Here is a 16,560-nt window from a genome sequence, read left to right on the forward strand (position 1 = left end):
TTAAAACATCTTAACCCAACATTTTTTATTATTAAATTAATAAACACCTTGAAGATTTTATTTGGATTATTATCTCGCAGAATTACTCTAAACCCGCAAGGATCATTCAGCACAGATAAGATTGTCTACTGCAGTCTAGGGGCTATATTATCATCATATTGACAATTGCTATGCTCACAAAGCGCTAAACCGCCTGGGTTACTGACCTCATGGATTATAGATGTATAATTATTATACAGTAATTGACGAAGTGAGTGGAGAATGGGAGGAATTCAGGATCGATCCAGGGAAATGATAGCTCCAATTCTTTGGATCAAGATCCCTTCACTAAGACCCTGCTTCACAGGAAGCCCTGTGAAGCAGGGGAATATTTAGTGGAGGTATTCAGGGAAACCGGTTATTTTTATATAGCCGGACTTGAGTCCTGGAAATGGGAAACTTTATCCCAAACTTTGAAGGAGGGGTTTGGGATATTGGCAGTTTGGAGGGATATGTTGTGTATCTTTATATGTATATGCTTCTAAACTGTTGTGTTCTGAGCACCTCTGCAAAAACAGTGATTATGTGTGAGTGAGGTGAAAGTGCTGAATGATGATGAAAGTATTTTCTTCTTGGTATTTTCTTTGTTTTTGGGTCACCCTGCCTCGGTGGGAGACGGCCGACTTGTTAAATATATATATATATATATATATATATATATATATATATATATATATATATATATATATATATATATATATATATATATTACCTGGAGAGGGTTTCGGGGGTCAACACCCCTGCAGCTTGGTCTGAGACCAGGCCTCATGTTGGATCATTGTCTGATCAACCAGGCTGTTACTGCTGCCTGCATGCAAGCTGACATATAAGCCACAGCCTAGTTGGTCAGGTATTGACTTAGGTGCCTGTCCAATGCCTTCTTAAAGACAGTCAGGGGTCTATTGGTAATCCCCCTTATGTATGCTGGGAGGCAGTTGAACAGTCTTGGGCCCCGGACACTTATTGTGTTGTCTCTCAATGTGCTCGTGGCGCCCCTGCTTTTCAACGGGGGAATGTTGCATCTCCTGCCGAATCTTTTGTTTCATAGGGAGTGACTTTCGTGTGAAGGTTTGGTACCAATCCCTCCAGGGCCTTCCAAGTGTATATTATCATGTATCTATCTCGCCTGCGCTCCAGAGAATACAGATCAAGGACCTTCATTATTATTATAATCAAGGGGGAAGCGCTAAACCCGGAGGATTATACAGCGCCTGGGGGGGATGTGAAAGGCATTCAGGCTTAATTCGGGGAACTGGAACACAGATCCAATTCCCTAAATCAAGAGCCCCTCACCAACATCAAGGAACCTTCCTTGAGGGGTCAAGGACCTTCAACCGTTCCCAGTAATTTAGGTGCCTTGTCGTACTTATGTTTGCCTTTTAAGTTCTTTGTACACTCTCCAGGTCTGCAATGTCGCCAGCCTTGAAGGGGGGCCCCATTAGTGTACAGCAGCATTTCAGCCTAGAGAGAACAAGCGATTTGAAGGGAATCATCATGGGCTTGGCATCCCTAGTTTTGAAAGTTCTCATTATTCATCCTATCATTTTCCTAACAGATGAGGTTGATACATTGTTGTGTGTGTGTGTATATATATATATATATATATATATATATATATATATATATATATATATATATATATATATATATTCTTTCTTTCAACACACCGGCCGTATCCCACCGAGGCGGGGTGGCCCAAAAGGAAAAACGAAAGTTTCTCCTTTTACATTTAGTAATATATACAGGAGAAGAGGTTACTAGCCCCTTGCTCCCGGCATTTTAGTCGCCTCTTACAACACGCATGGCTTACGGAGGAAGAATTCTGTTCCACTTCCCCATGGAGATAAGAGGAAATAAACAAGAATAAGAACTAGAAAGAAAATAGAAGAAAACCCAGAGGGGTGTGTATATATGTGCTTGTACATGTATGTGTAGTGTGACCTAAGTGTAAGTAGAAGTAGCAAGACGTACCTGAAATCTTGCATGTTCATGAGACAGAAAAAAGGACACCAGCAATCCTACCATCATGTAAAACAATTACAGGCTTTCGTTTTACACTCACTTGGCAGGACGGTAGTACCTCCCTGGGCGGTTGCTGTCTACCAACCTACTACCTATATATATATATATATATATATATATATATATATGTATGTCATGCTGAATGGATAAAATTTGTGATTTTGGCTTGAATAGCAACACTCTTCTTGCCGAATAGGGTAAGCGAAAATTTGTGTATGCAATAATTTCACAAAAATCATTCTGAACCTAATGAAAAAATGTATTTCTCTGTTTATTATTAAAATATTGTAAACTTATCTAAAATACATATTTTTATTTACTACAAGTGCATGTAAAAGATTTACAGTTCTGCTATATAGAAAGCGGCTTGTTATGCAGAGCATTTTGGGCAAATTAGGTCAGTTTTGTCCCAGGATGCAACCCACACCAGTCCACTAACTCCCAGGTACCCATTTTACTGATGGGGAACATAGACAATTGGTGTAAAGAAACATGCCTAATGTTTCTACCCTCGCCACGAATCGAACCAGGACCCTCTCCATGTGAAGCAAAAGCTTTAGCCACCAGGCCACGGGACATGTATACCTGTAGAGTTCAGATTCTTTTTTTCATGAACCATCCTTCAGCAGATAAAGAGTTTCTTAATGAAGTGGGTAAACACAGTCAACTCTCTTATATATTATTATTATTATTATAATCAAGGGGGAAGCACAAAACCTGTATGATTATACAGTGCCTGTGGGGGGATGGAAGGTATTCAGGCTTAATTCAGGGAACTGCAGCACAGATCCAGTTCCTTAGATCAAGAGCCCTTCACCAGCATCAAGGAACCTTCTTTGAGGAGAACTCTCTTATATAGTTTCCTTATACAGAGCAATTTTTCACAATCAGGACTGAAAATATGCATCCAAAATTGACTAGCACATGGAAAGCCTTCATAATACATGCTATTAAATTTTCAATGCACTTTTTCAATCACATATATGGATAACTACTCTATATAAAGGAGATGTATGAGAGAGCTGAGTGTACTGTATTCAATATTGTATGAACAACAAATACGTATGTAATTTCAATGAGGAAAATACAGTGGAACCTCAAAAATCGAACTGCTCCCAACACAACCAATTATGTAAGTGTATTTTTGTAAGTGCTTTTATAAGTGTATTTTTGAGGGTCTGAAATGGACTAATCTAATTTACATTATTCCTGATGGGAATAAATTCATTCGGTAAAGGCACTCGAACAGACTTATGGACCGAAGAAAGTTCGATATTTGAGGTTCCACTGTATCTAATTACTGGAAATAACAAAATGTAGGTAAATGGTTCAGAGAACCGACAAGTTGATGATTTAAGACACGTGCAACACTTGCGTTTCCTCAATAAAGATACCTAAGTGTTGCACATGTGTCTATTTCATCAAATAAAATGTTCAATGATATGGAATGAAAGCCCTAATTATTAATATACTTTAATAATAAATTACTAAAATAATATATGCAATGGAAATTTTTACTTCCTTGTACAGTACAGTATTACAATAAAGTTTAATGAAAGAAAAGCCCACGAGTATTAGTTCCTCATGGGGGATAAAGTGAACATGTATACAAGAACAAATCTGCCTTCACACATTAGCTTTGTGTTAAATTAAATAATTCAGAGTATATCTTCCCATTGCAATATAGCACTTAACAAGACAGTATCAATATATTAACCCAAGATTGCACATCAACCATAAACTGCACTAAAATTAAGCTCAGTTTACTTAATGGTGTTTCAAAATCTAATTAAAATGAAGAAAAGACAGGTGCAGAACAAGCTTTTATCATGACATTTTTTGTTGAGTACTTTGCTACACTTCTAAACTGCTCTCATTATTGTGTCTGTTTCACTCATTAGAATGATTTTTCTCCTATCTCTCTAACGTTTCTTTATACAATGTGGCTAACGCGATGGTCTGGAGTTTTGAGACTGATTGCAGGCTCTAACCCCGCCTGTGGTATGGTTTATTTGCAATTGTGTCATTACGATTTCGCAAGTCATGTTGGGTACTCAACGTCATCCGGTGTTGTAAACTACATACTGTACCTTGTGGAATTTTTTTTGTTTTGTTTTTCTGCACTTGTGTCTTTTCTTCATCACTGATGGCACAGTAAACCCATAATATACTGAAAGAATGAGGGGAAGTGAGTGGCTGGTAATGGCAATTGTGGTGGGTAGACATGAAATTATTTTGCTATAACAGTAATGATACCTGACAATTCTGCAACCAACGGACTCTGTCCATTGTTTCCAAATTGACTGACCCAGCAGATTTTGTCCATCTTTCAGAAGTCCAATATACTGAGGATTTATCTATGCCTTTGTATCTAATTAGATTACGGTAAATTATAATAATCATTACCATACACCATTACTCTTGGGCCAAACAGAGGAAATTGTTCCCACAAACCCGAGTGCAACTAAAGCAGAGCACACAGTGGTACTTCACTATGACTAGAAACAGCTGTGGTACAAGAACTCTTCAAAATGACATCCTCTAAAACAAAGCATAGAGCATAAAAAATAGAGAATAAGTACTGATACAAACATACTATGTGAATTCTCTGAATGTACTATGGTTATGTCAAAGCCATAGATAAAGGATAAATCTGAGAGTGCATCTTCTAGCTTCAGACTTTAATTGATACAATGTTGACAGTGCAGACTAGTGGTTCCCAGTCTCTTTGAGTACAAGAAGCCATTTTAACCTCAAAAAGTTTTGTGGACCTATATCTGGTAATTTTTTTTTAACACTGAGGCAGGGTCACCATCATTCACATATAATCTCTGTCTTTGCAGAGATGCCCAGATTTGACAGTTTAGAATTTAGATGAACCACTGGCTGAAGGAGAAAGGACTTGCTGCAAAATCCAACTGATGCCTTGGAATAACTCACTGGCCTCGTGGGGTCTATGTCCTACAGGCTGGGAACCAGTGGGTGTAAACAAAAGCTGTACATGAAGAAAAAAAAAGGCAAAGAGCAAACATTAACTGTGGCTATATTTTCATCTAATCAAATCAATGACTTTATAAAGCTCTGCATAGAGTAGAACACTGTCAATAAAAGTGTGCTCTAAACCTATCATTCCTTCATTACTATCAGCTGTGTGCTTTTGTGTGCAAAAGCTCTACAGTATCTATTAATAATTATGGAAACTCACTGAAGAAGTGCTAAACTCATTACAGAAACCCAAGTGAAAGAACACTTCACCAATCCTCAATAAAATTTAAAAATCAAACCATAAATACTGTCATCCCTTCCCAAAGAAGCCTACTGATGAAACTGATGTAAAAAGATTACACTAACACATGCATATGGTTTGAGCCTTTTTTTCTGAAGTGAATAATAATCCTCTAACTTAAAAGTACCCCTAATGTTTTCAATGTCATTTTGAGTCGAAACCATCAAATTCACAACAATATTTCTTGAGAGCATTAAGCCCACATAAGCTCTTATACAATGTCTCTGTACTCCATATTACAACACTGGGATAGATTGTTATGTCTTTTATATATCTGCATTATCCATGATTATGATCAGCACAAATAATATAATGACTTCAATGAATTTTCACATGTCAACTTATGGGCAATCTTGAATTAAAAATATTCAGGTAGGCCTATCAATTATCATGTTTATGGGAGTGCTGAACCCATTGGGGCCAAGCAGCACATGAGGAATTGGGAATAGGAGGGAAACATTTCATCCAAGGAAGTGGAAAGTAACTCATATACATGCCTACAAAAAAGGAGACCAAAGATGGTGTTCAATGTATATGAAGTTCTATTTCAATTTCCTATTTAAAGACAACTCCAAGTCATTATTGGTCCAATTTTTTTTTTCAACAAATGCAACAGGAATCATATTTAAATTGTTTTAAACTAATACTTTAAGCATCAAACATTTGAATGTTTATACATCATTTCAAAGTAGCATTTCATAAGAACATAAGAACATAAGAAATAATTTACTTCATCTTCCTTAGTAAATTATACTGTAATTAATATTCTTAGACCTTGACTCATTTATTATATTTATTTTTACAACAACTATTTTCTACCAAGGTTGAGTGACCCAAAGATAAAAACATGAATCCTCATGTTTTACATGTTACTCATACTCTCTCTAATATTTAAATCAGCATTTTGGATGGAAACAAACTTTACAGAATAGAAATACAGTTAAAAATTAACAGAAATACTGTTTACTTTTCCAGTATATTATAAAAAACTACTAATAACGTACAAAAATACTGGAAGACTTGAGTCCCTGTTCCATCCATGTGGCTACACAATGGAATATGACTGGTCAAAAATACACAAATTTGACTTCACAGCTAGAACTTCCTTCAAAGTAGCACAATAACAGCTGTTCTAGATTTGTTTATTTTGTACAATACACACTTGAAGGATTCCTCTTGATATCACTTACTATTCTGAGAATTCTCAAAGCTAAAATCCATCTTTCAAATAGCACAGGTACATCACACAGAAAATGAAGCAACTACTGAACATCTCAGTGCTACCACCTCAGCTCATTTCATGGAACTAATAATAAAATGTAACAATGATCTGTAATGAAAAGAGCTCATCCAATGTCAACTGTTGACTTTAGCTAGGAACTCAAACCAACACTCCCAACGCAAGAAAACAATTACTTCCATGAAATATGATAAAGAATACGTGCATGCAAAGTCAGGTTATTGCTTTTAATGCATTTTATTGTACAATAGTTTAATTGGTCATCTCATACTGAGCCTAAGCTAACTTAACCTAACCTAAACAAACTAAAACTAACCAAACCATATCAAATCTAACCTGATGTAACTAAACCTAAGCTAACCATATCAAACTTCATCTAACATAACCAAACCTAACATGGGCTTTATCAAACCTAATGTAACCTAACCTAACCTAACCTAACATAACCTTTATCAAACATAATGTAACCTAACATTTATCAAACCTAATATAATCTAACCTAACTGAACCTTGAACAAAAGCCGTTTTACTCTGATATATTTTGCTCATGCTGTATACATCCAAATACAGTACCATACTATCTCATCACGTCTTAAATTGATAATACTGTAATACATTTAGAGAGCAAAAATGCAAATAATTCAAATCAACATGACTTGGCTATAGACGATAATCTTTGGTTTCTTGCCAATGAACATGTGTTTAACATCAGTGAAATAAAGTTTATAAAATTTAGGTTATACAATATACTATAAGAAAAGGTCAAAAACAATAGCATAGTACCTGTAGTAGCAGTTATAGTAATAGCAGTAGTAGTACAGACTTTAATAAAAATAATAATGATAATTATAATTTTTTTTAATATGCCGGCTGTTCCCCACTGAGGCAGGGTGACCCAAAAAGAAAGAAAAAACTTTCATCATTATTCAACACTTTCACTATCACTCACACATAATCACTGTCTTTGCAGAGGTGCTGAGATAAGACAGTTTAGACGTCCCTCCAAACTAATAATACTAAATAATAATACGTAATAATAATAATAATGATAATAATAATAATAATAATAATAATAAATGTACAGTAAAATGCTACATCTCCAACTACAGTACTGCATATTATAATAATGGTGTTCATCATTTTAAGCAGTAAGTGTGTTCAAGGTCCAGGGCAGTTGTGGTAGGCTCAATCAGGCCATTAAAACTTACATTAGATTAATAAGAATCTTCAACAAGTTTTGTGGCCGTACCTTACACACACTGCAAACATGTACTGTACTGCACATACAATTGAATTACTGACAGACATGGGACATCACAAAACAGGTTAATCCTTTATCTCTCGCTTAATTACCCATCTCACAAAGCCAACCATCACTAGCAAGTGTTTCTAGTATTAATTTTGTCTGCCTTTTTGATTCATTGTTTGTATACATACCACTGGTGAATGTGCAGTGTTTCCATAAACATTTGATGAGAACTGGCAAAGTAAACAGATTTTGTTTTCCGGGAGTACATGGTCAATTACAGTATACGATGGGAAAATGCATTTGAGAACACAATATTTTGTTTAACAACAGATATTTCTGTAGAGTGCCACTGTGTTGTCAAGCAGTATCAACTTGTGCACTAAACTACCTACATTATAAGGCATATATATATACAGTATATCCAAGAATGCTATCATTCTCAAACATCCTTAATTATAATCAACTATGCTGTGCATTGTGTCACTTCAGAGAGTAAGCAGAAGCACTGCATCCAAGTATGTACAGTATGTATTGGATAAAAACGTGTTAGTACAAAGTTTGTAAGTCTGTCAGAAACTATTCCTATGTAGTGAGCATCGTAAACTTTGCTGGATTCCTGATCTAAGCGCACAGTATATATCTGAGCTGGGATACACCGCATACATTATAAAATACTACTAAAAAAAAAACAGTAAATACATCTTGTTAAACGAGCAAAGAATCTGCATTTCAATAATTAACATTAATTTAGTTTTACTGTTACTGTTCATAAATAGAAATAGACATATACTCAACATTTTTTGTTAATTAAAAAAAATATTGTTTCTTTTTCTACTAATTAACAAATGTCATTGAATCAATTTTCAACTTTTGGGTACAGGTGTTATTTTATCCTTCAAGAAGTGAAAAACACTATTCTAATACTCTAATCTAAATTAATAGTTCAATTCATAGACATTGTATATCACATGAATAATTTTTGTTTCTCTTCTATAACAAATAATTAAAGATACTTGTGAAGGTATCTGCTTATGCCAAATCTTTATATATATATGTATGAAGTGATGAAATTGATGAACTATAAAAATTCAGTAAAAAGTGATTAGGAATACAGTTATCTGTGAAAAATAGAACTCTAATGTACTTGTGTGACAATTAGTCTTGTACAAGTTTGGGTCCACCATTGCTGGTGAAGTAAAGCCTTCCTCATGAATACCATGTAACCTTGCCTTATCTCAATACACCCTGGCTAGTTATATATTAAGATACTTTGCCTGCACACTAAGTGAAAAGTAAACTTTTAGTATCTGCCAATTTTTTATTTTTTTATTACCAACACATTGGCTGTTTCCTGCCGAGGAGGGGTGACCCGAAAAGGGAGAAACACTTTCATCCTCACTCACTCCATCACTCTCTTGCCAGAGGTATGCTGATACTACAGTTCAAAAACTGCAACATATTTCCACCCCTCCATCTGCCAAAATATGGTAAAATGTCAGGGTCTAAAGTGGGGAAGCAGTAGACACCATCAGATGGATCATGTGAGGCAAATTCTTCCAGTTCACACAACAGTGCAGTGAAGTGATGATAACATCTGTAACCAGGTACCAACAAGCATGTTAGATTGTAAATGTAAGTGTCCCTCCTGTGATAATGATATTTCTGAATATATAGTGGTGCATAAAATTATGGTGCACATATGCAACCTTAATCTGAAACAGACCATTTATAGATTATAAGAAACAAGACACTGGAAAGTCTCAGTAAAGTGGTTCTTTAATTGTGAGGCTGCAAAAACTAATGCCAACAGCATTAGACCTACTGTCCTGGGCATCACCATGTTTGACACAGAAATATTTGCAGCCAGTGGTGTATGCACTAACCCGGCAGTAAGCAACACGTATATACAACAAAGAGAAAGCGGTCAAATCAGTGTGCTCAAATTGCCGGGGAAACACGAGCTAAGCGTTTGCCCTACTAAACCCTTGAAATGTTTCACCTGTATGAGCCACATCATGAGGTACTATATATAGAGAATCAGGCTGCCTATATCCAAAACAGATTTGAATGGTAAGCACAGGATACCCTGGAAAAGGGCAAGGAAATGGAAGATGAAAATGAGAAGTCTCCTGTGCCTAATGATTATTTTAAGAGTGCAAATAATTATGGATACTCATTGAAGAAGTACTAAACTCATCACAGGAACCCATGTGAAAGAACCCTTCACCAATCCTATATTTTTTTTATTATTAACACATTGGCCATTTCCTGCCAAGGTACGGTGCCCCGAAAAAGAAAAAAATTCACCATTATTCACTCCATCGCTGTCTTGCCAGAGGTGTGCTTACACTACAGTTATAAAACTGCAATGTTAACACCCCTCCTTCAGAGTGCAGGCACTGTACTTCCCATCTCCAGGACTCAAGTCTGGCCTGCCAGTTTCCCTGAATCCCTTCATAAATATTACCCTGCTCACACTCCAACAGCACGTCAAGTCCTAAAAACCATTTGTCTCCATTCGGTCCTCTCTAACATGCTCATGCATGCTTGCTTGAAGTCCAAGCCCCTTGCACACAAAACCTCTTTTACCCCCTCCCTCCAACCTTTCCTAGGCTGACCTCTACCCTGCCTTCCCTCCACTACAGATTTGTACACTCTCATTGTCATTCTATTTTGTTCCAGTCTCTCTACATGTCCGAACCACCTCAATAACCCATCCTCAGCCCTCTGGATAATAGTTTTGGTAATCCTACACCTCCTCCTAATTTTCAAGTTAGGAATTCTCTGCATTATATTCACACCACACATTGCCCTCAGACATGACATCTCCCCTGTCTCCAGCCTTCTTCCTGTTGCAACATTCACCACCCATGCTTCACACCCATATAAAAACTTTGGTATAATTAAACTCTCATACATTCCCCTCTTTGCTTTCATGGATAAAGTTCTTTGTCTCCACAGACTCCTCAGTGCACCACTCATTTTTCCCCTCATCAATTCTATGAGTCACCTCATCTTTCATAGACACATCTGCTGACACGTCCACTCCTAAATATCTGAATACATTCCCCTCTTCCATACTCTCTCCCTCCAACCTGATATTCAATCTTTCATTACCTATTTTTTTTATCCTCATCACCTTACTCTTTGCTATATTCACTTTCAATTTCCTCTTTCACATACCATACCAAACTCATCCACCAACCTCCCTCTCCTACATACTCTAACCTGAGCCTCACTATCCTCATAAAAACTTTTCACTTCTTTCAATAACCTACCTCCTATTCCATACATTTACAACATCTGCCATACTGCCCCCCTATCCACCCTGTCATATGCCTTTTCCAGTCCTATACAAAATTTTAAAATCAAACCACAAATACTGTCATCTCTTCCTGAAGAAGAAGACTACTGATCAAACTGACACTGGTTGTGGCAGACACAGGCTCTGAGGTAGTGTGCTGCTTACACTAATATTCAGTATGCTTTTATCTTTTTTTTTTAATCCCACTCTTGGGGGAAAAAAATCAGTTACAGCCACTACAGAATGGGATAAATATACATATATATGTAGTCTTTTCCCTAGTTAAATAATTTTCTTGAGACTACAGTGGACCCCCGGTTTTCGTCCGGTGCAGAAATCATACAGTTTGGATTTCGAGCACTTTTTTCAGCAAAATTTTCCCCCAGGTTTCATACATCTGCTTGGAAATCGTCCGTATCAGACCCATCCACCTGCCCAGGATGCCACTTCTCATGCATACCAGACTCAGCCTGCCTCTGTCTCTGGTCGAGTTAGCAACCCTCTGTGCGTTCATCCATTTTTTTTGCTTGTTTATTGATTGCGACTGTGAAATAAGCCACTATGGGGCCAAAGAAAGTTCCGAGTGCCAGCCCTTTGGTAAAGAAGGTGAGAAACACGATAGAATTCAAGAAAGAACTTGTAGCAAAATGTGAAAATGGCGTACGTGTGGCCGAACTCACCAGGATGTATGAGAAGGGGTGCAGTGACTCTCAAGCTGGTCCTAGTACCAGTAAAAGACAAAGAAGGAAAGTAATCTCAGATAGGGCTTTGATACCTGAAGTCCTTATGGAGGGAGATTTCCATTCCAAACAATAACCTCAACTCCCTCTCCCTTCCTCACCTTCTTCCATATGCCAACAAGAGTCTTCAATTAAGGTAAAAGTGATGTTAAATGTTCATTTATCCATTTCATTAGTCCTTTATACTTATTTCTCATTGTTTTCTGTATGTAAAGCTATAGTTATTCTCTATAAAATGTATTTTTTGTTAATACTTTTGGGTGTCTGGAACGGATTAATTGGATTTACATTATTTCTTATGGGAAATGTTACTTCAGTTTTTGTCCATTTCAGATTTCGGCCGACCTTCTGAAACAGATTGAGGACGAAAACCGGGGTATTACTGTACAACATAATGATTTATCATATCCTTCACTCTTCTTTTAACAGTAATACTATCAGTGGTACTAAACTCTGCACCACATAATAAAATATTAATTTACGTGCAAACCTATAGAAATATCTATCTGTATGTACAGCTGTGAATATATTTCATTATCACCAATGCATATCTCCAAAATTTAACTTCTAAATGCCATCAAAATAATTCTGCTCCACACTTTGTCCATAACATTATATTTTTGTTGTTGTTGTAAGTCTTGAAACTACAACGCTGAGAAATATTATACTGACAATGCAACATTCAGAAGTCTGACTCTCAGATGTTAACCCTGAAACTCAACATTCAGAGGTCTGACTCTCAGATGTTAACCCTGAAACTCAACATTCAGAGGTCTGATTCTCAGATGTTAACCCTGAAACTCAACATTCTGAGGTCTGACTCTCAGATGTTAACCCTGAAACTCAACATTCAGAGGTCTGACTCTCAGATGTTAACCCTGAAACTCAACATTCTGAGGTCTGACTCTCAGATGTTAACAGTAAAACTCAACATTTCACAGGATTAATTTACTAGAAATTAAATGCGATAACTTCTCAGTGTTGAAATTTGCAGTTAGTTCAACGAGCTCCAAGCAGCCTTAATTAGCTAATAAATAATTAATTTTTAGAGTAGCATTATTTGAGTAGCATACCTCATATCTGGCACATTCTTCTCCAATATGTACAAAATATGTTAAAATATTCACCCAGTTAAAAGCATCTTTCATTTCTACCTTAATTTATTACTGCAACATAGTTGCAACAGCTGAATAGTGAAAATTTTAATTTTGTTAGTTACTTTTATCTAACTTAACATTTAATTTATAATACACTGTAAAACTATAAACAGATAACTTTCATGTATTTTTTACATCTAATTTTTGAAAGTCTTTTAATTAAAATGTTAATACAATACACTGATGGGGTACAGATGTAGCTATCATGATGTATAATGGATCATACAATGTTGAAGTGCAATACAGTACTGGAAATATTTTAATTATAGTATTACTAAAAAACTGATACTGTACATTGCAATAAAATTTTCAATATGATACTAAAAAATGTAATTATTTAAATGAAAATTCATATAGAATTCTTTTGATGATGCAAGTTTAGCATTATGATTTAATTATGGATTATCCATTCTAAAAGGCAGTCAGACAATTAAGATTATTAAGGTTCTCACTTTCACGTTGTATAATCTCATCATGGTTAGTACCAGGTATTATTAACTTGCGTCAAATAACCCAAAATTAACATATTTAAAATGCTGAACAGATGAGAAGCATTATTTTTATACCTTTTTCAAGTAATATTTAAAATAATGCTTCTAATACATCGAGGAAAAGCACAGATTCAATTTTTCCTCCCCTTATACGTCCTGAAAATTGTACACTCTATGTAGTTTTGTAACTTTACAATCTATTCACATATCTTGTAGCTCTTAAGTTTTCACTACAATTATATACAAACAAATGCATTTCTACCTGGTCATATCCAAAGAAACATTAAGCATGTGGAAAAGACACATTCATACTGTATTCTCTCACAAGAAAAGTTTCTTATTCATAATCTGAAAAAATTGCAAACCTTCAAAGGACATCTCAAAAATTTTGAATAACATGGATGGTAGTACTAAAATACAATTTCCCACTAATGTTCTTATAGTGTTAACTGTAAAACAATTTGTGTAGCATTTCATATGAAGCATTGATGATACCCCAAGACACAAGGGCACGAGTATAATTTACATGAGCACCACTAAAAAGTCTGCTAAATCGACTTCCTCGAGCATGATAGATGTGCCAAAATGTTCCACGCATGGTCTGGAATGGTCCACCCACCTGTTGAATATAAAACAGAAAAAGTTAACATAAACCAAAAAAAAAACACTCAAGCGACTTCCTGAAAAAGGCTACGTGTTTATGTTACCAAAAATACGTGTCTTGTTCCGAAGCTTGGTCACTAGCACACTCAACTCACACACTGAGGTCCGGGGTTCGAATCTCCTCTGGTATGGCTGGAAAACATTAGGGACATGTTTCCATAAGACACCTACTGTCTCTGTCCCTGTTCACCCATCAGTTTAAAATGGGTACCTGGGAGTTAGTCGACTAGTGTGGGTCGCATTCTGGGACAAAACTGGCCTAATTTGCCCGAAATGCTCAGCATACCAAGGGGCTTTCTATATAGCAGTATGTCATTGATGTCAGATAGGACTGTATACCTTGTACATGTATTTGTAGAAAATAAAGATATTATATATATTATTCAGTGTCACTATCTGAAGAAATTACAGTGAAAGATGCTAGACTGTGATGTAATCCAATTATGGTACAATGAGATGTGAGACATGCACAGCAGAAAAGAATAAGCACCAAATGCAAACAATGGAGAACAATGCAGGCATGGGGGAGATCAAAGCTATGAAGCTTAAGTTATAATACTTTGTTATGGTGCTCTGAACTTTACTCACAGATGCAGAAGACAACACCTACATGTTACCACAAACAAATGAAAGATTAAAAAACTGATCCAGTCACTAACCTGGATTTTGGCTGTGGAGTCACTTATTCTTTTCTGCCATACAAAGCTTCACACATACTAAGTGAACATCTACTGACATAGAAATATTAAACATAGGTAAGAGATATTTATATACAGTATTTTTGCCTCAGTAGAGAAACCCTCTTCAGCTGAGGTAAAAAATATACAGATCATTCTGTTTTTCACTTTGTACTGATCAGTGTTTATTACACTTTATTCCAATTAAGAAATATAAGATATATACAGTGGAACCTCTGCTTGCGAGTGTGTCCATGTGCGAGTTTTTCCAAACACGAGCAGTCGATGGGTCAATTTTTTGCTTCCATACACAAGCAAAATTTCCACAAGCGAGCAGACCTCAAAGCAGGTTCCTTGACACTGGTGAGGGGCTCTTGCTCTTGATCTCGGGAATTGTATCTCATTTGTTTGTTGGACTATCTTATTGAAACTTGGGCAATGTATGATGGAAAGATGTTTCTTAATGTACACCAAAAATGAAAGAAATCTAAGCATAAATAATGGAGTTCACTTCTCAGTAATTAGCCACCCCTTAGTGGTAATTTCGAATGGTTTTTATGGTTGTATTCTCGTTTTTTGGTCTCATTTCATAGAATGGAAGATAAATTACAGAAATAGATATGATTTTGATTGCTTTCACGACGAAAAGTACCTTGAAATAGAGCACAACCTAGGAGAAATGGTCCATTGCTTGGCTATTTCAGTGTAAACAAATGATGTCACAGTAAATCTTATATTTTTGTGTGAATAAAAATTACAAATTATTTATATAATAATAATAATGGTAATAATAATAATAATAATAATAATAATAATAATAATAATAATAATAATAATAATAATAATAAATGCAGCAGCGAGGAGACAGTTGGAGGCAGTGGAGATGTCCTGTCTAAGGGCAATGTGTGGTGTAAATATTATGCAGAAAATTCAGAGTGTGGAAATTAGGAGAAGGTGTGGAGTTAATAAAAGTATTAGTCAGAGGGCAGAAGAGGGGTTGTTGAGGTGGTTTGGTCATTTAGAGAGAATGGATCAAAGTAGAATGACATGGAAAGCATATAAATCTATAGGGGAAGGAAGGCGGGGTAGGGGTCGTCCTCGAAAGGGTTGGAGAGAGGGGGTAAAGGAGATTTTGTGGGCGAGGGGTTTGGACTTCCAGCAAGCGTGCGTGAGCGTGTTAGATAGGAGTGAATGGAGACGAATGGTACTTGGGACCTGACGACCTGTTGGAGTGTGAGCAGGGTAATATTTAGTGAAGGGATTCAGGGAAACCGGTTATTTTCATATAGTCGGACTTGAGTCCTGGTCTCAGTAGTAGTACCAGTTCCTAGTAATCAGTTACCAGTAACCAGTGTACCACTAGATGACTCACTACCAACCGTTTCTGCGTGAATCACTGTCTGTATTCATATTGTGCTGACCACAGCAGTATTTCAAACACCCCCTCACATATGGGTACTGGGGTCAGTCAGTCTTACGAGAGTGAGCAAGGAGGCAGGTCACGGCTGTTTGGGCGCTTCACACACTATCCGTAATATACGTACTTCCAGCCTACGTGAGTATTTTTACCCAATCCACGTGTTCGAACCCCACATGATAAATGGTGGAGTAACCAGTTACCAGTAACCAGTGTACTACTACTGAGACTGGAAATGGGAAGTACAATGCCTGCACTTTAAAGGAGGGGTTTGG

At 36.4% G+C, this 16,560-nt stretch overlaps 1 protein-coding gene across 3 annotated transcripts in view; it reads right to left on the reverse strand.

Annotated features, from left to right (window-relative positions):
• Positions 1–2,729: 2,729 nt before the first annotated feature.
• LOC128700539 (mitochondrial nicotinamide adenine dinucleotide transporter SLC25A51) overlaps positions 2,730–16,560 on the reverse strand; it is a 40,951-nt gene continuing 27,120 nt past the window's right edge. For 2 of the 3 annotated variants that reach the window (XM_053793795.2, XM_070098953.1), the window contains exon 7: positions 2,730–14,147. In XM_053793795.2, coding sequence (XP_053649770.2) covers positions 13,974–14,147 — 174 coding nt within the window. In that variant the 3' untranslated portion in view covers positions 2,730–13,973. The remainder of the gene's footprint in view (positions 14,148–16,560) is intronic. The other variant, XM_070098955.1, reaches the window with a different exon arrangement.

Source organism: Cherax quadricarinatus, chromosome 65 (assembly GCF_038502225.1).
Source record: "Cherax quadricarinatus isolate ZL_2023a chromosome 65, ASM3850222v1, whole genome shotgun sequence".
Classification (NCBI taxonomy): Eukaryota; Metazoa; Arthropoda; class Malacostraca; order Decapoda; family Parastacidae; genus Cherax; species Cherax quadricarinatus.